This window comes from Rousettus aegyptiacus, unplaced genomic scaffold (assembly GCF_014176215.1).
Source record: "Rousettus aegyptiacus isolate mRouAeg1 unplaced genomic scaffold, mRouAeg1.p scaffold_m13_p_2, whole genome shotgun sequence".
NCBI lineage: Eukaryota > Metazoa > Chordata > Mammalia > Chiroptera > Pteropodidae > Rousettus > Rousettus aegyptiacus.
Window position 1 is genome coordinate 47,919,738 of NW_023416295.1, and position 23,677 is coordinate 47,943,414.

At 33.9% G+C, this 23,677-nt stretch overlaps 1 protein-coding gene across 3 annotated transcripts in view; it reads left to right on the forward strand.

Moving 5' to 3' along the window:
* METTL8 (methyltransferase like 8) overlaps positions 1-23,677 on the forward strand; it is a 63,354-nt gene that overhangs the window by 21,647 nt on the left and 18,030 nt on the right. For all 3 annotated transcript variants that reach the window (XM_016123883.2, XM_036236136.1, XM_016123882.2), the window contains 2 exons: positions 1,214-1,368; positions 17,142-17,233. In XM_016123883.2, the coding sequence (XP_015979369.2) occupies positions 1,226-1,368; positions 17,142-17,233 (235 nt within the window). In that variant the 5' untranslated portion in view covers positions 1,214-1,225. The remainder of the gene's footprint in view (positions 1-1,213; positions 1,369-17,141; positions 17,234-23,677) is intronic.

Genomic DNA, 23,677 nt, shown 5'->3' on the forward strand with positions numbered 1-23,677 from the left:
AAGAACAAAGGCACATCAGAGGAAAGGTAGTGGTGGGCGGAGCATTTCATTTCATTTGCCTCCACCAAAGAGCTTGCATTTAGTCGAAAAGGAAAAACAAACAAGAAACAGGAGATCAGCACTAGCTATTGAATGTTTCATTTCTCATCACTGTTAGTCACATTCGAATGGAACCATTACAGTCTTTTTGGTGTATATAACTAAGCCTTCCCCACCCCCCACCCCCAAAAGGAGAACCGTAAATTTTATGTTTAAAAGCACAATGAGATGTTTTTGACATTTGCAGTGAATTTTGAAATTCATACTCTTAAAACCTATTGACTTTCAATAAGATGGTAAAGGATGCAATACATGTCATTTTTATGCGTAATAGCACCTTGGATAGTCTCTAATGTGTATTATGTACACACACCTTATAGCATCTGTTTCCACCTGACAGCATGCAGCATTAGACTGAATGTTGTGATGATCAACTGAACAGGGTGAAATGCTGAGCAGTATTGCAATGGATTCTTGTTGGGAAAAGCTCTTTAGAGCTTCTTTTTGATACTTTTCCATAAACATTTTAAACTGATATATTCGCCAATACATAATTAAAATGAAATACTATTTAAATGTTTAAATGTTATTCTTCCAGAAACGAGGATAGATTTGTCATATCAACTGATAATTCTCCTCTTGAGCCAGGATTAAAGCATGTGTTTTGTATAGGGAAATCTATTTTGCAAATGTATTACTCACTATTCCGGGAAATGAGATTTACTAGGTTTATTTTCTTATTCTGCTATACTTCGGTTTTTGGTCTGGGGGTGTCACGAAATATTCCCTAGAAATATGTTTGCCTAGAATTCTCAAAACAAAATAATGAAATCACTTAAGAAAATTTTTAGTACACAAAATCCAAATTCTGGACATAATATGCTTTGGCCAAGTGCTAAAAATTAAATAAGCAAATACCAAACAAAGCAAAGTTGGTCAAGGCTATGACTTACAAAGAATGCCAGCCAATGTCACACACTCTAAATATTCTTTTCCCTCCTCCTGGTTTGAAAATATTTCAGGACAGAAGCTATCATGCCCATATTTCACTTAAAAATCTTTAGTTTTCATATCCTTTCTCAGGTTGTAAACTTTTTGGACCAGTTTTTAGCTATTAGATAAACAATACACTGTTTAATCCCTGTTGACTAATTAATTATTTATAATTTTCCAGGTACCGATTAAGATGAATGGGATTTGGAAAAATTCTATTTCCTGTCTAAGAATAGGAAAGATGCCACAAAGATGCCAGAGTGGTTGTCATCCCGTGGCCCCTCTGGGATCAAGAATTTTAACTGACCCAGCCAAAGTTTTTGAGCACAACATGTGGTGAGTTATCTTCTTAGGTCTAATATTATATGTATATTAAACCTCACCAGTGGTATTATTTTCATTCCATGCCAAGAAAGGATTTTTAAAGCTGGTCACTTAACTTATATTGTTGAGTCTAATGATCCTAACTTAAGAGTTGCTGATTCTGAATTTCTTTGCCAATGGAATTGGAAAAGTAAAACTTCCCATGTGCTTTTGTCAGCTTTGGGGTTCTTGCAGGTTCTCCCTGCTCACCTTTGATCCGGATTTGCCAGCATATTGCCAGTGGTGGGTCGGGGGGCGGCTTAGGGGGTGGCTCTTTTCTATGTAGACTCTTCCTTCTGCCCCACAGGGCCTTTCTCTTTTCCAAGTACTTGTCAATCAGTAAATTTGTATTCAGTACTTGCTGCTTACGAATACCAGGGAGAACACATTGGTAAGACCCTAGTCCATGCTTTCAGGAAATCCATCCTCTATTTGGGAAGATAGATGAATATTTGTAGGAAATTTTGATAATTAGTAATTTAAGGCAGCAAACTGTAAGGGCCCAGTGTGTTCTTACAAGTCATGTAGGCTGTATGCCTTATATGAACAACTCAATAATGAAAAACCACTTACTTCTGTTTGGTCATAGGAAGATTTCTTTCCTTTTTGTTTTGTTTTTGTTTTTAATTTAAACTCTATTGAGGCATAATTGACATGTAAAAAAAAGATTTAAGTGGGGAAACTGAGACCACACTAGTATTTTTAATTCTGTCTTCAGTACCTAGTACACTGCCTATATTTGTGGAATAATGATTTGGCTAGGTAAAGCTGGACTAAGGGCATTCTAGGTGTTTAGAAAGTCACCAAACACAGAAATAGAAAGTATAAGCCATATTTAGGAGATAGTGATTGGGATAGTTTGCCTAAAATAAAGGCTCTTCCAGGAGGTTGGTGAACAAGGTTGGAAGGATACAGGTCAAGTGGGGTGGAGCATGACTGTGCGGGGACCTGAATTCACACCCGAAATGTAAGGCATTATAGAGCCACTGAAGAGAAATGACATTATATGTAGTGTATTAAATATATATATTTGATAGCACTATACTGGATAAATCAGCAGGTAGAACTAGAAGCAGGAAAGGGCCAGTGAGAGAGAGCTTTCAAAGGAAGAATAAATATAACAGTGCTTTTGTAGAATAAAGGAAAAAGAAGCATTTGACTCTGAAGTTTTGATCTTAGATGACTGATAGAAATAGGAAAATCAAGAGGTAAATTGATTTTTTATTTTGGAAGAAAGACGGTGAATTTAGTTTTAGATATTTTTAATAGGCCTTCGGGAGCTGAACATTCTGGTAAAAATGTCCAAAATACAGACTCTGCTGCTGAGAAGAGGGAAGAGGGAGAGAGGTCAGGGCTGAAGATGTGAAGTTTGGCATGATATCTGCAGACTAAACTATTTTCTGACTCCTTTGGGAGCATAGTCTCTAGGGCTGGGAAAGTGGTTCATGGGCTTTTTATGTTTTTATTGCAACAGATTATCAATTTTCAAAGGAAATAGATTGACCTTTTATTAACTAGTCCTGCACTGTGCAATATGGTAGCCACTAGCCACGTGGTTGTTGAACTCTTAATACCTAGTTAGTTTGAACCATTTTGAAAACTTAATACAAAAAAAGGTTAAATATATTATTTAATCATTTTATATTGAATTACATGTTAAAATATTATTTGGAGTATATTGAAATTAAATAAGATGTATTTTAAAAATTAATTTCACTGGTTTTCACTTTTTTTTTTTACCATCATACTAGAAAATTTTAAATTACATTCATGACTCACATAATACTTTTCTGGACAGTGGCTAAATTAAACCGTTTTGACTACCATCACCAATATAGACAGACAGTAGGCTGTGAGATCATTGGTAGGCAATTAAACCTCTAGAGGAACTTCTGGTCCTACACAATCTTTTCATTTACCAATTTTCTTTCTTCATTAGGCTCCAGCGATTTAGCTATCTGTGTTCTCTTTTTCCATCTGCTACCACCAGCTCTTTTGCCCAAGTTTTCTGCCTACCCATCTAACTAAGTTCAGTTTTATCATAGGGAAACAAGGGTCATCTGGTTCAGTCCTTTTCAAACACCGTGGGCTAGCTGTGGGCTGCTGCACAGGAATCCCTTGGGGAGTTATTATTTCACTAGATCTAGAGGTATGGCTCAGGAATTTATAATTTGAAAAAGCTCTTTTAGTAATTCTGTTGAGCAGCCAGGTTTAGGAATACTTGATGCAGTCTAATGGTTTTCAGACTTTTCTTTAGCAGCAGAATTTTTTTCCCCAAGTGAAGTTTTATCATAGAATCCCAATATTTAAAAGGTAAAAACAAACCTGCTCTGAATGACATGGGCATAGCGGCCTAGGACATCAACAGCTCTGTCTCCCTTTTCCTCTCCCACTCCTCATCCCTCACTCTATGTGCCTTCATGACCTTGGATTCTGTTGATCAAAGTTTGAAAAACCTTAATCTAGCTCCTCCATAGAATACTCCCCAACGGGTTATCTAGCCTGTGCCAGGATGCCTCTAGTGAACTCTCTCCAAAGGCACAGCCATGTTGTAACAATGAAAATAATTACTTCCAAGGGAAGAGGAAAGTAGTTGCTTCACATCAAATGAAAACCAGAGGACCGTTTTATTTATTCTATATGACCCTCTTTTAAAATTTATTTTAAGAAAAATTAAAGATACCCCTTTTTATTCAGTTTCCAATATCCTGAGAAAGATTTGCCCTCCAGATATTGGTATTACTAGTGTTAACATCTGCCTATAGGCTCTTATTTTTTAATAATTTAGTGAAATAAGTCTCACATAACATAAAATTAATCATTTTAAAATAAACAATTCAGTGGCATCAATTACATTCGCACTTCTGTGCAACCAGCACCTTTATCTATCTACAAAACATTTCCATCACTCCAAAGTAAAATTCCTCACTTATTGAGTAGTTTATCCTCACCCTGTAGTTCTCCAGCCCCTTGCGACCACCAATCTATGTTCTGTCTCTATGGATTTACCTCTTCTGGATATTTCATATATATGGGATCATACGATATGTGACCTTTTGTGCCTGACTTCTTTCATTTAGCATAATGTCTTAGAGCTTTGTCCACATTGTAGCATGTTATCAGTATTTCATTTCTTTCTATGATTGAATAATGTTCCATTGTATGTGTATACCACAATTGATTTATCTATTTGTTCACTGATGGATGTTTGGACTCTTTCCACCTTTTGGCTTTTTTGAATAGAGCTGCTATGAACATGCATGTACATACACTTGTTTGAGTCCTTGTTTTAAATTCTTTGAGGTATATACCTAGGAATGAAATTGTAGAGTCACATGGTAATTCTGTTTAACTTTTTAAGGAACCACCAACAGTTTTCCACAGTAACTGAACCATTTTTTATTCTGCTAATAGTCCTTTAGTTATACTTAGTACATTTATCAGTTTGGGGGGCACTGACATGAAACTATATTCAGAATGCTTTTGAGACGTGGCCCAGAGATCTGTCTATACTGAAGAACTTACTCAGTTACTTGGGAAAATCACTCCTCAGTCCACACTGTTCCAAGTTTCAGTGTGTAGGAACTTTTGGGAGATCCCTGAAATTTATAAAGAAGAAGTAAGCACTTATATTATTATATGCCTAAGCCAGCTAGGCTAGTAGCTTTCAAGCTTTTTGGCATGATCCACAGTAAGAAGTACAGTTTACATCATGGACCTACATGTACATGTAACATATGCAAATACATGAAAGAAACAAAAGTTTCCTGTCCAGTTTTACCATGCAAGACACACACAGATAGTTTCTATTTTTTCTATTCTACTGTTTCTGTTTCTTTTTTTAAGTGTTGGTTAGGCTAACTAAATGATTTCATGACTCACTAAAAGAGTTGTGACCTTCAGTTTAAAAAGCACTATGCTAAGCCATTCTCTGTAGATGCCAGGCAAGACCTGTATGTTGCAAAATGACTTTCTGTTACATAACCCATTTAAATAATAGACAGTTTCCAGAATTTAAATAGAGTTCATATATCAAGAACTCTTTCCTACTATATAGTATGAATTTTCTTTGTATAATTGTGTTTATCTCTGATTCCTCTTGCCCTGTTTCACATACAGTTCTTTAATATAGGAAGCATTTTCTTTGTCCACCTCCATTATGACATTTGTCATGAGAGACAGCCTAGTTAAGATGTCGAGATCACAGACTAACTAGTTGTCTAACCTTGGGAAGTTATTTAATCTCTTCGTGCCTCAGTTTCCTCATCTCTAAAATGGAATGGTAATAATAATGTGTACCTCATATGGTGGTTGTGAGAATTAAATTAGTATATGTAATATAAAATATACATGGTAAAATAAGCAACACATAAAAATCAGCTATTTTAATACCATTTTCTAACAAGTACTTTGTTATCTATGTGTCCGTTTTACCCCCGTTATTCAATTATGTGATTCTTCCGAGAAGAGTTTAGCTTATGTTTATTTAGCTTATGTCTATCTAGCTTGCATATATATTCCTCATGTAATAGACACCTAGTAAGTATGTTTGAATAAGAGTATCAATATAGAAAAATATTAAGATTCAGTTCATTTCTACTAGAAGTTTACAACTAGACTGAGAGTTAATATAGTGGCTAAATATGGGCTTCAGAATAAAAAAAAAAATCTGAATTTAAATCCTGACTCTAACCCCCTTTCCAGCTATGTAAACTTGAGCAAGTTCTTCCACAGGGTGTTGTGAGTATTAAAAGAAATAAATATGGAAAACTCTTAGTAGTAGTAAGTGCTTACTAAAATTCTTGTTGTTATTAGATGAAGAGTTGACATATACACTAATAAGTAAACAGCATAGAGGAGTGTATGCCAAGTCATGCGCTGAAGACAATGAAGATTGTAGGAAAGGTCTGCGGAACTGACAGATTCCTGAAATGGGGATATAAAAGTCAACTGAGTCTTCGTGGAGTAGGTAGGATTTTACTTGGGCTCTGAAAGATGAGGAAGATTTGAATAGTGAAGACCATTTGTTCTAGACAGGTGTTGGCATGAGCAAAGATCTATATTTGAGAATGCACGAGGTATATGCCAAAGTGAGCAAACAGACCAGCCCAGTTGGATGAGAGGCTTCATGTTTTGAGATTGGGTGAGTGGTGTGACAAAAGACGTATTTTAGGATAAATACTTAGGCTTTGTTGTTCAGGATCCTTAGAGTTAATCATTATAGAACATGAAGTGATATCTTTTTTCCCTGGCATTTTTTATATATCAACATGTACCAATCACTGGGCTAAGTTCTGTGGACTACTCAAAAGAGAAATAAGAGATGGTCATTGTTCTAAAGGAGCTCTTGTCTGTTTCACCAATAAGCCTAAATCCTCCAGGTAAAGAAGATAAATCTGAAAAAGGATTCCTCCTTCAACAAAATGAATAAGAAATAGTAAAAGCAAGCAAAAACTTTACCAACAGCAACCCCAAAAATTTAGAAACGTGGAAAATTAGTGACCAAGGAAAGAAACTGCAGATTCATGTGTGGTTGGAGTGGCTCCTAACCCACCTCCATCCCTCAGAAGCAGTATAGGAAATGAAAATCAGCTGACAGACTAATACTAATACTCATTAGACAGCCCTAGCAAAGACTGAGAAAGAACCCTTGAAAATAGACATTCTTACCTATTGCAGGGGAATTTGAAGTCTCAGCAGAACAAGCAAAATCACAGGGCTCACCATTTGCTAGGGTTCCATGCTGAATTGAGGGAACTGTCCAAAGCCCAAGGTGAACCTGTTAGGAGTAAGACACATCATAATGATGTAAGTGAAACCTAGCGTGAGGCTTAATGAATCTCGAAAGAAGAAAAGGGGGGACCATAATAGCGACTGCCCACTACTCAGTGGAGTTTTCCCCTCCCCTTGCCGCCTCTGACACCCTCAGGTTACAGAAAAGTAGAGAAAAGATAAACAAGTCTTTGAATAAGGTTAGGTATCAAGAGAATTTATCTGCAGAAAAACAAAGGAAAGAAGGAAGGAAGAACTTATTATGCATTATGGATTAGTTTGTATTTTCCAATATTTTGTGTAAGGAAATCATAGAATATGTACTCTCTTTTTTGTCTGACCTCTTTCACTAAGCATAATTATTTTTAGATTTACCATGCTGTTTTGTGTGTCAATAATTTATTCTGGTTTTTGCAGTTTTGAGGTATAATTGACATATTAGTTTCAGATATACAAAAGTGATTCAATATTTGTATACATTGTGAAATGATCACAATAAGCCTAGTTAACATTTATCACCACACAGTTTAAAATTCTTTTTCTTGTAATGAGAACTTTTAACATCTACTCTCTTAGCAACTTTGAAATACACAATACAGTATTATTAACTGTAGTTTCCATGCTATACATTACATCCCTAGTATAGTTTGTTCATTTTTATTGTTGATAAAAGACTCGTAATGAGAATATACAGAAGAAAGCTCTCAAAAGTTAATAAACAACCCAATAAAAACAGACAAAATATTTGAATAGACACTTCACCAAGAAGATACATAGACATGAGTATATGAAAAATGCTCAACAGCGTCAGTCATTAGGGAAATACAAATTAAAGTCATAGTGAAATACTGCTACATACCTGTTAGAATAGCCAAAATTCAAAGTACTGACCATAACAAGTGTCGTTGAGGATTTAGAGGAACTGGAATTTCCATTCCTTGCTGGTGGGAAAATAAAATGGGAAAACTACTTTGGAAAACAGCTTGGCAGTTTCTTAAAAAATTAAATATGTACCTGTTACGTGATTCAGCTATTCCATTCTAGATATTTATCCAAGACAAAACATATGTCCATACAAATACTTATATGTGATTGTTCATAGTGGCTTAAATTGTAATAGCTAGATTTGGAAACAACCCAAATGTCCATGAACAAATAAAAGGATAAACAAATTGCAGTATGCCTATATAATGGAATATTACTTAGTAATAAAAAGGAATGAACTATCGATACACACAAAGACACGAATGATTTTCAAAATTATGCTTAGCGAAAGAAGCTAGAAATAAAGAGTATATACTGTACTCTTACTGTACTGTGCTAGAGAATGCAAACTAATCTATAAAGAAAGATGGCAGATTCGTGGGATAAAAGACTGGTAAGAAAGGGAGTAGTAGGGAGAAATAATAAAAGGGCACAAGGAAACTTGAGGGTGAGGGATATATTTATTATCTTAATTATAGTAATGGTTTCATGAGGTTCTTCATGTGTCAAAATTTGTCAAATTGTGCACTTTTAGTATATGCAGTTTACTGTATGTCAAGTATAGTTAAGTGAAGCAATTAAAAATAGTTGCATTGGAAAGTAATGTAGCAATTAACAAAAATGAGATTTATGTATACTGATATCAAGAAATGGCTATGTTATGACATTAAAGTCACAGGAAAGTATCTCTAGTATAGCCTCATTTTTATAAAGGAATTATACATGTGTTACATGTGTATATCTTTATTTTTCTATATGAAGAAAAGTATGGAAAGGTCTACATCATACTGATTACAGTATATATCTCAAGATGACAATAGAGTAGAGATGAAACTTTAAATTTTATATGCATTAGTATTATTTGAATTTTAATTTTTATATAAAATGAACGCCCCCATGTACCCATTCCCATCTTATTCTTTACCTGATAAATAATTTATTCTTTAATAACTGATTATAACTCCTCATCTTCTCAACAATTTTGAATTCTACTAAGTCTTCATCTCCATGTGTCCAATTCACAGCCCAGTACCCAATAGATATAGGTTCTCAAGAAATATTTAACAAGAGAAGTAGGTATTGGTTTCTTCCACCAGCTGTGACCTCTATTCCCTTGAATGCAGAAGTGAGAGGACATTGGTTCTTTCTGTTTGTTGTATCTTTTGTAAGTCATTCATTCCTTATAAGAAACTGGCTTATATAAAATAATCAACAAAAATATTTATTATAACCATAAAGAGAAGTGGGCAGCCAAGGTCAAAACTGTAAATTAGTGTCAATAGTAGAAAAGATTTTATTGAAGCTAGTTAATTATAGGCATGTGTCGCTTAATGATACGATTTATACACCAGCATCACTACAAACACATAATAAAGCATTGCACTACCTCATGACAACAGCTTTGCCATCACTAAGTGATAAGAATGTTTTAGCTCCATTATAATCTTATGGGACTACCATTGTACATATCGTCCGTCATTGACCTAACGTCCTTATGTGGTGCATGACTGTATTAGCTGATATACCTATAAAAACTGTATTTCATTCATTTTGAGACATTTTTCACCAATTAACATCCATGAAGTCATGATGCTTCTTACAATTGATTATACTTTCAAAGTATTTAATCATAATTTTAGTTTTAAGAACTATTATTCTTACTTTACTAATATAAAAACTGAGAAACACAGAAAATTTAAATGATTTTCCACTACCATAGATTTGATTATTTGTTTTATTGTTAGAAAGTACTAAAACCTTTTGTTATATGGATAAATGGGCAACAGACGTAGATAGAAAGTTGATCCAGGAGGAAGTACATGTGAGCATAGTAGAAAATACACAACAGTAAAAGAAATACAAATAAACAATATGATACCCTTTTTAGATTTATTAAAATAATGAGGGGGGGAGAGAATTTTAAAATAATACGCAGTCCTGGTAGCATTGTAAATTAATACAATTTTTTTGGTTATCTTTCTTTTTATTTTTTATTTTTGTTTTACTTGTTCTTTTATTTTCTCTACTGGCTTTTTAGCTATAAATCTTTGCATTATTTTTTAGATATTCTTCTGGAGCAATAGTTTAAAACATTCTGGTCTCAGGACTCCTTTACGCTCTTAACGATCTTTGAGGACCCCAAAGACCTTTTATTTATGTTTATTATGTCTATTGATATATTTCATATTAGAAATTAAAACTGAAACATCAAAAATAGTTATTCATTTTAAAACAGTAAACTCATTACATGTTAACATAAATTACATATTTTAATGAAAATATTTGTTTCCAAAAATTTAGTGCAAAGAGTAGCATTGTTTTAAATGTTTGCAAGTCTCTTTAATGACAGCTTGATGGAAAAGCTGGATTCTTCTATCTGTTTCAATTTGTTGTGACACATTGTTTAGGTTGAATTATATGAAGAAAATTTCAAAATATAAATATGTATTTATAAAGGAGAGTTTTTAAAAAGACTTATGAGATAATTTTAGATATTTTTATTAATGTGACACTATCAATATTCTGTATCATAACTAAGAAACTCTCACTAAATCTCAGTGGTTTTAGTTTCTTAGTTGCAATATGGAATATAAAATCATGTTAAAAAAACATATCAATAAACTTGTGGTATTCTGCTATATTATATTCCATTGGTATACCATGTAGTTTGAATCTTTTACCTGTGCATCATTTTATAACATCATGCATGGATAATTTGGAAAAGTTTGGTTCCATGTTTTATGAAACTCTCCCAGATGCTGATACATTTCATTATACAATAATTAAAAATCACATTTGTTAAGATCACCACTAATCTCATTAGAAAAAATCTCCAGGTATTGGGAAGCTATCAAACTCATGATGAGGACAAAACTTCCAAAATTCTGATTTTTGCTTGAAAGCACAAAATTATCTTGTTCAACAAATATTGTCATTTGTTTTTCTTAAAGTGGTTGTTTTATTTCATTTACTATTAAGGTTGCCAAGTAGCCAAGTCTGAATAACTATAGTTTTTCTACAGTTGCTATTTCAAGTAAAAATAACAATCCATTAAAAAAAAAAAAAAAAGCAGATAGTTTAGTTCAAAATGCAAATATTAGTACAAGTGCTTTTGTTCAAGTCAGGCCTCATATTTCAGTATGCAACAGCACTGCTTTATGTGTGCTTCCCATTTTATCACATAGCACATTAAAAATGTGTGTACCTAAGGGTCAGTATTTCATCAAATAATTTTTACTGTTTCATCAAGCACATTTTTAATGAATTGATTTTTTAGAAAAACAAAAACCAGTGTATTCACCACCCTATAGAATACAGTGACCACGAGGACATTTGGTGCCTCTGCATTTTTCGTATTAGAGCAATTGCAGTTTCACCCACCATTGTTTTCAAACCATCAGTGCAAATGTCAACATAGTGAAAAAGGCAAATAACGGTATTATTATGAAAATAGTTTTAAGGTAAGGGACTTCATGAAAGGGTAGGCCACACTTTGAGAACCACAGTTCTGGAGATTACAATGTGCTTCCTCAACTTAAACAGTCAGCTTAGAATTACTATTGTCCCACTTAATATAAAATGTGAGAACCTTAAACAACATGGTTCCCCATATTCATCTAATTATATTGGACGACTAATATTTCTTGTAGATTCTGCTGGTAACATTCTCTCAAATTTTGTTTATCTGAAAATGTCTTTATTTTAAAGTTTTAAAAGGTATTTTCACTGCATGTAGATTCTAGTTTGACAGATTTTCTTTGAGTATTTTAAAGATGCCATTCCTTTGTATTCTGGCCTTCGTTGGTTCTGATGAGAAGTTGGCTGTCATTTCCATTGCTTTTCCTCTGTATATAAAAGCTCCTTTTAAGATTTCTCTTTATCTTTGGTTTTCAGCAGTTTTCTGTGTATTTATCTTGCCTGGGGTTCACTGTGATTCCTGGACTTACTGGTTGCTTTTTTTTTAAATCAAATTTGGAAAAATTTTAGCCAGGATTTTTTCAGTTTTTTTCTTATTCATTCTTTCTCCTCTATTTCTGGGCGAGTCTTCAATTTATGTGTTTCTTAGTCTAATTTGTATTATCCCATAGGTTACCAAGACACGTACATTTTTTTTTCATTTTTTTTCTCTGTTCTTTACTTTGGACAATTTCTACACCTTTAAGTTTTTAAGTTTATGGACCCTTTCTTTCTGTGGTGTCTATTAGCTGTTAATCCTACCCAATTAATTTTTTATTTCAGATATTGTATAAGGGTTGGTTCTTGAATTTCCTTCTAATAGTTTTCATTTTTTTACTGAGGTGTCCCCATCTGGTCATTCTGTCCATCTCTTTCTTTAAATCCACATGCTAATAGTTTCGATAGTATGGTAGGCATTATGGATGATATCCTATATGGAATCTGGATTCTGTTGTCATCATTAAGGTGCTGAGTTTTTTTATGACAAGTGGTTAAATTACTGCCAAATCCTTTTGGACAGGTCATATTTAATTATAGGCGTTGTTAGGGTGAGACTGTTTTGGTACTGTCCCGAATATAGTGTGGTTCTTATTCCCATGGCATGGCATTGCTGGGCTCTTAACTGCATACCCAAGGTATTCCAAGAAATACCTCCATTGTCTTAGTCAGAACTTTAATATCTGCAAGCACTCACTGCCTATGTCCAGTCAGTTCTCTTTTTTCCACCATCACCCCCAGAATCCTCTCCACTAGGCTATCCTATGGGTGAACAGCCAATACTAGCTAAAAACCCTGCAAGAACTCTCTTGCAGACTTCAGGGGCCTTCCCTTCAGTTTGCCTCCCTCTTCTTCAATATTTTACTGACACTCAGTGAGACACCCACTCTCTGTCTGGACTCCACTTCTGCACCACAGTTTAGAATGTGTCCCCAGAGGAAAGCCAGGGTGAATGTGGGGACTGACCTTTTGTATTTCTCTTAAGGATCACAGTCCTACACTGTCTGAAATGTAGTCCAGTGACTCAAAACAGTTGTTTTATACATTTATCCATTTTTATTGTTTATGGCAGGAGGGTAAGTTCATTATCAAGTGCTCTGTTAGTGCCAAAATCACAAGTCCTGTACAGAAGTATTAAATCACAATTATGAAGATCTTGTAGCTATATTGTGTGTGTGTGTGTGTGTGTGTGTGTGTGTGTGTGTACACAAATATAGGAAGGGAACTTGAAAAATTAACTGTTAATTTTTAGGATATTTAAAAGACAGGTAAGACTTTTTCTCAAAAATTTTATGTTGTTAAAATTATATAATAAATATGACTTATGAAACTAAGGATTATTGATATAGTTTTAAGCTTAAACTAATAAACTCCATTTCTTCCTTTTACATAAGAATATTTTATTTTTTATTCACTAGTCACCTAATACATACGCTAAAGTTGTCCTTATGAAAGAAAACCAATAAAATGCACTGAAGCCATTAAAAAAAAGTCTTTAAATTTTGCTTTATAATGAGACTTGCATGCACTATAAACGACAAAGACAGAAAAACATTCTATCCACATAGCTTACAATGGGTGCTTTGGTTTATATCTGATTATTAAAATTATAATAAGTAGCACCACATTCAGCAGAATTTTCTATAGGTAGTATTCTCAAAAACATTTGTACTAAAGGTAAACAATTGGTGTGTGTGTGTGTTTTAACATTCCAAAGCAAGCCAAATGCACAATTATTTAGACTGTTATAGCCATCGACTGAAAGCTAAAGCAAAGAATCATCATTTCCTTGTACCATACATATAAAGGAATAGGAAATACACAGATTTACACATACATATGTATAACCTGAGGTCATAGGACGTATCACCGCCACAAATTATAAAAAAATATTAATTCTACCAGCCATCTCGTGGAAATTTCTTACTCAAAAATTCTATCTTGTTTTTGCGGTTGCTTTTTCTCAAATTCAGGTTTCAAAAAAATCTTCAGTAAACTTTGTATTTTCTGCTTGATTATCTTTTATTTACTTTGTCTTTATTTTAACGAAAATATATTTTCCTTTTTATTATAAGGATTATGGGGTTTCCCCCAAGGAGGATGATGTAAAATTTTAATGACCATTGTTATATATTTTAAATATACAGTATTGTTTTTATATAAATAGAGTTTTTAAAAACTTATCTCTAGTTGAAGCAGCTTTATAATATTAAGTAAATTTTAAGACAGTTATCTCTTAATTCCATTATTCTAACATAATTGTTTTTATTTCACACAGTACATATATAACTTATATAGCTGTTATTATAATACATATATAATTTTGGAATCTGCTGTTTTAACTTCGTGTTATAAACACTTTTCCACATTGTTATATAACCTTCATATTTATCATTTTAAATGTCTACATAGTATTTCTTTGAGTTACCATAATTTTTTCATTACCCTATCACTGAAGTTGTTTCCAATTTTTTTACTGTTATATTTGGCATTCAAGTAAATATTATTGTACAGATACTTCTCTGTACCAGACTTCGCTCTTCTTTTGAATTACTTTGTTACAGTATATCCCCAGAAATATAATTCATATGTCAAATAGTATGAGCCACTTTTTTCCCTTGGGTGGTAGTGGTGGCTATTAAATACCTGATTATTTTCAGTTTGTTTGTTAGTTATTTGTTTCTATTCTTAAGTTCTATTGTAATTATATTTATTACTTATAACCTTGATTGATTCTTATTGCTGTCTGTTGAGTTTTGGTATACGTGAATCAGACTTTTCTAATATAAAGAACTGCCATAAAGCAGCAGGTCTGGAGGAAGTCTCATAAATACAGTAGGAACATTTTATAGGTTTCTGTGGGGATTCTGTAACTGTACAGTGGAAAATCTGTTCTGCAGTGGCTTAGGGTATAATATTACCCTCACTTAGCAGTTAAGAAAATGAAACAACATAAAGAACAGTATAAGGAAGTTAGAGCAATTTAAGAAATAACTAAATCTGTTAAATACTCAGGAAGAAGCAAGTTGAACTAAGTTTAAAACAAATGCTTAAAGCTAAAGGCCACATATACTCTCATTGTCTCAGAACTTGGTTCTTTACAGGGAGATGGATTGTTCTATTTTCTTTCTTATATGTTGTAGAAATTTATATATGAGAAACTTGTCCCCAGCCTTAATAATACAATTCTCTCAATAAATGATTTGTTGTCTTTAATAACATTCTGTGTGTGTGTGTGTGTGTGTGTGTGTGTACACACACATATATATAAAGTATAGTTGCCAGCTCCAAGTTATATATATGATTGCTCACATATATTAAAATAAGCCAAAACAAATATCTATTTGAATCTTATTAAAGCAAGGGACAAACCTTCTTAATGATTATTTGGGTTATAAATGATTAGGATTATTTGAAATACTTGTGGTTAAATTTTCATCTGTGAAACTCTGATTTTTACATTATTACTTGCTTCTCCTGGTGACTTCAGTATACCAGTTTTAATCCTTCTTAAAAGAAAGCAGTTTCTCACCTTTCAGTTGTGTATTTATAGGCAGTTCACTTGGAACACACCCTCTCACATATGATTGCATAAACATGACTTAAAACAGTACCAAGCTTATCATCATTCTACCAAAATCAACTCCTTATTCTGTCCTTGTTACCCCCAGTTTTCTTGACACTCAGTTTTAAGACCTTGAAATCATTTCTAACTCTTCTTCTACTCCCTACATCTAGTTAATCTCCAGGACATAACAGTTTTTATCACAGTGTCTCTCTTTTCCACTCTTCCTTTCTGTTTTCCATTGCTACCACCTTAGTCCTGGGACTCATTAATCCTAGATCACTGCAATAGTCTTCTGATTGGTCTCCTTTCCTCAAGTCCCTTTGCTTCACTGTGTCTTGCACACTACTAAACTGTTCGCATTTGAGATCCTCTGAAATCTGATCATTACCCAGCTCCTAACTTCATTTGCAATTATCCAAAAGAACCAACCAAAATGGATTTTTTATGTTTCCTGTATAAACTGTCCATAGTCCCAGCTTCATATATGTCTCAGTTAATGTTTTATCAGTCACCATAATGATATACCTCAAGAATTGTATAGTTTACCCCTTTCTCCTCAGTTAGATAACTATGACTATCATATGACATCATTAGTGATTAATGATCAATAAGCTATATGGAACTTGAATTATGGGGTATGTCATTTAATTATTGTTTAGAAAAATGGTTTATTCCAGGAAATTATATCATTCATTTTAGTTTTACCTACTGCAAAAAGAGAAATGCAAACTTTGGGAAAACAGAACCAAGAAAATCACTTTTTTTTTTTTTTTTTTTTTGTATAAAGATGCTGCTTCTATTCCAAGAAAGAGATTTTTGTGGCAAAAATAATATCTTTGCATATAGGGAAATTAAATTCTGAAACTAAAAAATACTTAATGAAAGTGCCAGATCTTAGAAAGGTAACCCTTTTATATGCTATATCAAGTAGTCTATCATTTAAATGTAAATGATCCCATTTATAGAAATTAAGGCAGCTAGTAAGAAATGTCTAAAGTTACTTTAAAAACTGAGGATAAGTATAAAATATTTTAAATTATATCTCTTCGATATCAAAGTATTAAAATATAAATATTGTAAAAGCAGCATTCAAAAACTATTAGAGAATGCTCTGTTCATAAATTTACAAAAAGGCAAATGAATTTAGCCTTAGAGTAAAATACAGTAAACCATACCAGCACCAAATAATCTTGCACCATCTCCTGGGACATTTTTTCAGCAATCATTTCCAAAGGTGGCTGGAGCTTGCAACACAACCACATTTAACCAAAAGAATCATAGGAGTTCCAGGGTTGTACCAGCACTGTTAGAAGGAACATCTGACACAAAATATATTCATTAGACATGGAATTCATTTGTATCATGTCTTTGACTAATCGAGAATGAAAGATGCATCCATCCCCTGCTGTCCTTTTTCTGCCTTCTTCAGTTATAAAGCATGTTTTACAATCATTTTATATTTTGATAGGGATCACATGCAATGGTCAAAAGAAGAAGCAGCAGCAGCCAGGAAAAAAGTAGAGGAAAACTCAGCCATGCGAATCCTTCTGGAAGAGCAAGGTAGGCAATTAAATGTCATAACTCCTAGAGGCTGGCTTTTCTGTTTTACCTTCCACTGATTCAGTTCACACTTTAGTCTCTTTTCTTCCTAATTGTGTCACTGCTTCGGAGAGTCCTTAGCTTCCACCTTTGGCAAACCACTTGTTCCATTTAGGATAATGCCCAGTTTTTCCAGTACAGTGAGATCAAAGTTAATGAAATAAATTATGTATTTACCTTGTCTTTGCTCTTTTGGTAGTGATATCGTTGCTTTTTCTGAAAGAGACACACACATGAGTGGCATTTCAAACAAGATAGGAAAACATAACTTTAACTTTTTCCCCTTGCTATGTGTCTTTTAGTATGCTGTGTTCATCTGATTTGTTAGGAATGCTCAGCAAATTCAAAAACTTGAGCAGAGAATGTAAAGCCAATCAAAATGTTGCTGGGCTTTTAGGATAAACATTAAGTTTCAACAAGGATGTAAGGTACTTTTCTTGGTGGCATTGATATTTAGAGTTAAATTTAGGTAAGGACTTGCTAGCCTTCAAAATGGATTCTAAAAAATGGAACTAAGCTTCTATAACAAAAACAGAAAATGTATGGGTGAAGATGTGGAGAAATGGGAATCCTTATGTATTGTTGGTAGAAATGTAGAACAGTGCAATCTCTATGGAAAACAGTATGGAAACTCCTTAAAACATTAAAAATTAAACTGCCGTCATATGATCTAGCTACCTCACCTGGACATATAGCAAAAAAAGGAAAATTGAAAACAGGGTCTTGAAGTGATATTCGTACACCCGTATTCGTAGCAACACTATTCACAATAGGCAAAAGGTGGAAGCACCCCAGATGTCCACCAGCAAATAAAAGGGTAAACAAAATGTGGTATATACATACAATTAGATATTATTCAGCCTTAGAAAGAAAGGAAACCCTGTCACATGCTATAACCTAGATGAAACTTGAGGGCATTTTGTTAAGTGTAATAAAACAGTCACAAAAAGGCAGATACTATGTTTTCACTTACATGAGGTATCTAAAATAGTCAAATTTTAGAAACAGAAGGTAGAATGGCTGTGACCAGGGCCTAGAGGGACAGGAAACACAGAGTTGCTGAATGGGTACAGAGTTTCAGATTTGCAAGAGGAAAAAGTTCTAAACTTGTTTTACAACAATACGAATATACTTAACACTGCTGGATTGTACACTTAAAATGGTTAAGGTGGTACATTTTATGTTATATGTTTTTACCACAATTTTTTAAAAGAGAACACTCAGAATAATTTCTCCTGTGTCTTCACTACCTTACCGGGAACCCACAAATACTTTGCTGAACATCTATACTCTAGACAGGATTTTCTACCTTATTTTTCTTAAAATCATTTATTCTTTAAAACAGCTTGGTTCTTTTTTATTTAAAAAAAATAGTTTATTGAATACACATAAAAATTTACATAATTCATAAATGAATAGTCACAAAGCTCAATACATTTTCCCAAATCCCACATCAAGAGACAGAATATTACTAGTAACCCAAAAACTTCTTGATGTTCCATCTCAATTACAATACTTCCCATAACCCCTCAGACCCACAATGATCAATCACTATTCTGGCTTCTAATACCATAGATTAGTTTTGCCAGAACAAATTGGTTCTGGTCATGATCATTCTAAGTCATGCTTATAAGCAATATCAGTGGACCCATTAGATAGAGCAAGTGTCAGCAATCTGTGCTGTGACCCAAATCTAGCCCACTGCCTGTCTTTATAAATAAAGTTTTATTGGAACACAGACCTACTCATTTGTTTACATATTGTCTATGGCTGCTTTTGAGCTATGTCTACAGAGTTGACTGGTAGCAACAGAGACTGTATGTAGTTCGCAAAGACTACTAACTATCTGGCCTTTTACAGAAAAAGTTTATCAATCCTTGAAATAGAATTTTCAGGACAGATTAATCAGCTGTCCTGAAACTTCCCAGGGAAAGATGTTTGCATTCCTCTGTGCTAACCAAGCATAGTGCAAATCACTAATCTCACTAGTGGTAATTATTGCTCTAGTGACTTTAGTCTACAATTGAGGCTAACGTTTGGAGCAAAAATAGCTGTGGAACTGAGCTAATGAGACGGCCCTCATTAGTTGCCCTTAACCAGGGAAGGGAGCCGAGGTGCCCTATCCGATCCTCTGGCATCATTTGCTTTTCCTTAGAGCTTGTTCTCCTTCCTCATCCTAATCTTGAATGTGGGCAAAAAAGAAGAGCACCTGGTCCACAGTGGAACCATTCTATTTTTATGAGCTCCAGCCATGCAGTCCAGAGTGGAATATAGCCAGGGAGTGTTGGGTTTGGATTTGAGGGTGCATACCAGTGGCAATTCTGCTTACAAATCAGCCAGCATTGCATTCCTTTGCAGGAACTCTGTCACACTGTTTCTGAGGAAGTATAATTTTGCTTCTTTGCCAGCAGCTGCACAGACATATTTTCCACATTACTCAAGCTTCTGCTAGTGGCCACCTGGATGTGACAGAGAGAGTCAAGCCTAAACTGAATTAAAAGTTATCAGTCATCTTAACTCGTTTCCAGGAAGTTAAAAATTATCCATGGTATTTTTCCTGATAATATGAAAAACCAAGGATTTTTTTTTCACACTCTTTTGAATATTTCTGTTTGAACATAAATAGATGAGCAGTGCTGATGATGTTCCCTTAAAGTGCTCTGTATGTGGCTGCCTATTTTGGCCTATTTATGTTAACAATGAATTTGAGTGAAGCTAATGAGAAGGTTATTTTAGGGCCTTGGAAACCGCAGTAGAGGAAAATGACAGTTCCCACAGAACCATAGTGTGACTGAAATAGAAAGGTGGTGACTGGGCTCTCTCTATAGAATCAGGAAAAGCAGGCTATAGAGGACTGATGATACTGCTTTGAAGCATTTGGTTTGCTTATTAGCATGTCCAGTCTCTTTCTGAGCAAGTTTTCTAGCTGCCGTGGAGACATGGAACAAAAGATTCCATTTTAAAACTACTCAAAGTGATCAAGATTTCTGCTGGGTCCCATCTGTATCCCCCCTGCAGCACTACTCAGTGCAGTGGACTTCATACATGTCAGGGGACAAGGAAAGGAACACACAGTGAGGGTGACTATTTTATCACACTTAAGCAAGGTTGCACAGAGCAGCAACTCAGGCTGCTATGAGGGTGACAAAGAAAGAAAACTTTTGATTTCAGGAACTATGTTGAGTGATAGGACATTACAGTGAGAGTAAATTGCCTACCCAGCCACCCAGTGCAGTCTCTGCCAAGGATCATAGAGCTGCTAGTCTGCAGAAGCCCTGGCAGAGGCTTCTAATTTCATATTTAATGTCTCTGATGAATATGGGTCAAGGAAAATAGATCCATTTAAAAGCTCTACTCCCAAACTTTGTGAAAATCCAAAGGAAGCTCTGACCCAGTTCTTCTCCCAGTGCTTCTGTTAACCACCATTTCTTCAGACCTAGGTGAGTCCTGTCTTTAAGAGCCAGCTTTCTCCCATCACAAAGTATTCTATTTGCAGCTTGTTATAGAGCAAGAGCACTGTTTATTGATCTTATCTCACTTATTTTAATGCCACTGAGAGGAAATACTGGTTGTTCTCCCATGCTAGCCAACTCTCTAGCACATTCTTTTGGTCTTCCTGTGTGTCAGTCTGTCCTGTCACTCCATATCCTATTCTCACCTATTGTCTCAGTTGTTGGTGAGGACTGAAGTCAGGAAACACCATCACAATTCTGACAATAAGAACTTATCCATTACAAATAACAGTCTTTTGCTGTGGGATGGTTGACGTTTCATTTCTGTGATCAAAATGTATAGTATCCAGGCTCTCATTGGCAATGAATGTTTCTTTCAATTATAGGTCCAGATTAATGATTTTTAATTCCACATATCCTTGATGATTTCTTTTAAATTTTATTTTTAGCTCATATTTCTTTAAAAGCAGGTTAATTCCAAGAAATGAGAAAGCTACATTTGGCAGTTTTTGAGTTAACATGATTATATTTTATAATTTTCTAACAATCTCCAGTGTGTTGTATCTCAGCCGGTTGTTTAGAAAATGTAATAGGCTTTTAAAACTTAATAACAAAAGCAGCTGCTGTTTTTACTTTTAAATATCCTTGTCAATAACTGCCTACCTAGGATGAGTTATCTATGCCAAGCAAAATAGTGAAAGAACCCCCACTATACCTTACCACTTGAGGGTATCCTATGTGAAAAAAAATAGAGTAGCCAAAATTTTTGTGTGCTGATGAATTTAGGGTATTTGTTTATAAATCAGCTTTATTTGTTTAAAATTTCATGCAGTACTCTTAGAAATGTACTTTTTATTTCATACTTTAAGAGTTTGCTTTTATTAGACAATGAACTTTATCAGTGACATGTGGAAATTTCCGACTTTGAGAGCTCAGGTATTTGCGTAATTGATATGCAAAAATAACTTTAAGTTGCTTTTGGTTACACTGCAACTTAGAATAAATTTTCATAATTCATATTAATCATATCATATATGTCAGATACATAAATGGTTTAATTCATTTTCTTAGTTGTGATATTCAGTGTGATTCAGGTTGAATTTTGAATATTTAAATATGGTTAGTATGTCATATTCCTTCTTCCCTTCAGCAATACTGAATTTAATAAGTGAATAATTGAGAAATTGCTTCATCTGGCTGTGGTTAAACTGATCACTACATCCCTTTTACTGTCATTGGCACTGGCAATTAACTCTGAATTGGCAGCCTAGGAAGGTGAAAGGAAAAATGCTCCTGCAAGAAAAATTGATCATTAATATATCTGTTTAGAAGGTTATCTGGACACAATAAAGACAGGGCAGATTTCCCCACACTATATATATTTTACCATTATTGACTTGAAATTGAGATGATTTAACAGTAGGTTGAAACTAAGTGTTTCACTCATGATCTTCCAAATCCCCTCTTATCACAGATACTCTTGCAGTTCAGGAAATTAAATCATATACTGAAGGTGTTTACATTGTCTCATAACCGTAACTATGAGTTTGAGTATCAATCCTTGGCATCTCAGAAGCTATCACACATTACTGGTAACTATGGAATTTCCAGCATTGATTGGAAATACTGCTGAAAACACAACTTTAAAAAGAAAAAAAAAAAGGTCCAGTCCATTATCCTTTCGCATAGCCCATCCTGGGTGCTGTTTCTGTTTTATTTCTATCCCACTAGCCCATGTATTCTCACAGAGCATTTTATGTTGCCATTGCTCATCGTAATTTCAGCATATACCCTTGTAGAATTTATATAATTCAAGTGGGGTTTAATTAATTCTGTATTTCTGACCTGTTCCTATGAAGGTTCACTCCAATCAGCATTATTTTTACAATTTAGTTATACTGATTATAAGTCATGCTGAGGTTTTACTTTCATCTTGATGTTTTATAATGAGAGGAAAAGTACAGAATCAGAAAAACAGAGATTATTTTCTGAGACATTTTGGAGGGGGTCGATATTGATTCTGCATTTGGGAAATAATGTAGTGTAATGGTTAAGAACATGAGCTTTAAATTTTGATAGACTTGGTCCAGGTACGAGCTCTTCTGGGTGACCTTAGGGAAAAATTTTATTCCCTCTGACCTTGAGTTTCTTTGTAAATTCTAATAATAATATAAGAGGTATTACTTGGATTAAATAGGAAAAAAATACATTTAAGGCATATGACATAGTTCCTGGCACATAATAAACATTCAGTTATTGTTATTTTTAATGCTGTGTTATTGGTATAATGCTTCATATAATTGTTTGGGTTTTTTTCTCAATTTTGAGGAAATATGTGAAAAGTCTTGGAAGTATATATATTAGCAGACCTTGACTATCATCTTTTAATAATAATCAGATCCTTTGTAAAGACTGCATACGCTGGGATCGAATTTAGGTCCTTGATATATTTGATATCTTAACCAAATACCAATCATCTCACTGCAGATTAATTTTCTTTATAAACTGTAGAAATTAAAATAGTACAGGCTCATATGACAACAGTCTAATTCAGTATTTCGTAGTTTGTAGAACTGTTAATATGTAATATTCTCTATAAAGTCATGGGTTTAATAGGAAAGTACATAGACTTTTTAGAGCTTGAACAGAGAGGTGCTCTAATTCAGTCCCTCATCAAATTAGGAAACTATGTAGGCAAGTTGAATGAAGAACCAACTAAGTTTCTCTGTCTTTGTGTAAAATATAGATAAAACTTTGCAAAAGAAAGAACTACATAATAATCATTAAGTTGTTATCGTCACTCCAAATTTTTATCCGATTGTTATAAATGAATATAAAATAAATTTTAGAGTTGTAATCAGTGTGTAGACCATTTTGTATGAATGTTTTCTCTTAAAATATTATTATTGTTTAAATTTTAACTGCTCTGAAAAGTTACTTTGTTTTGACCTAC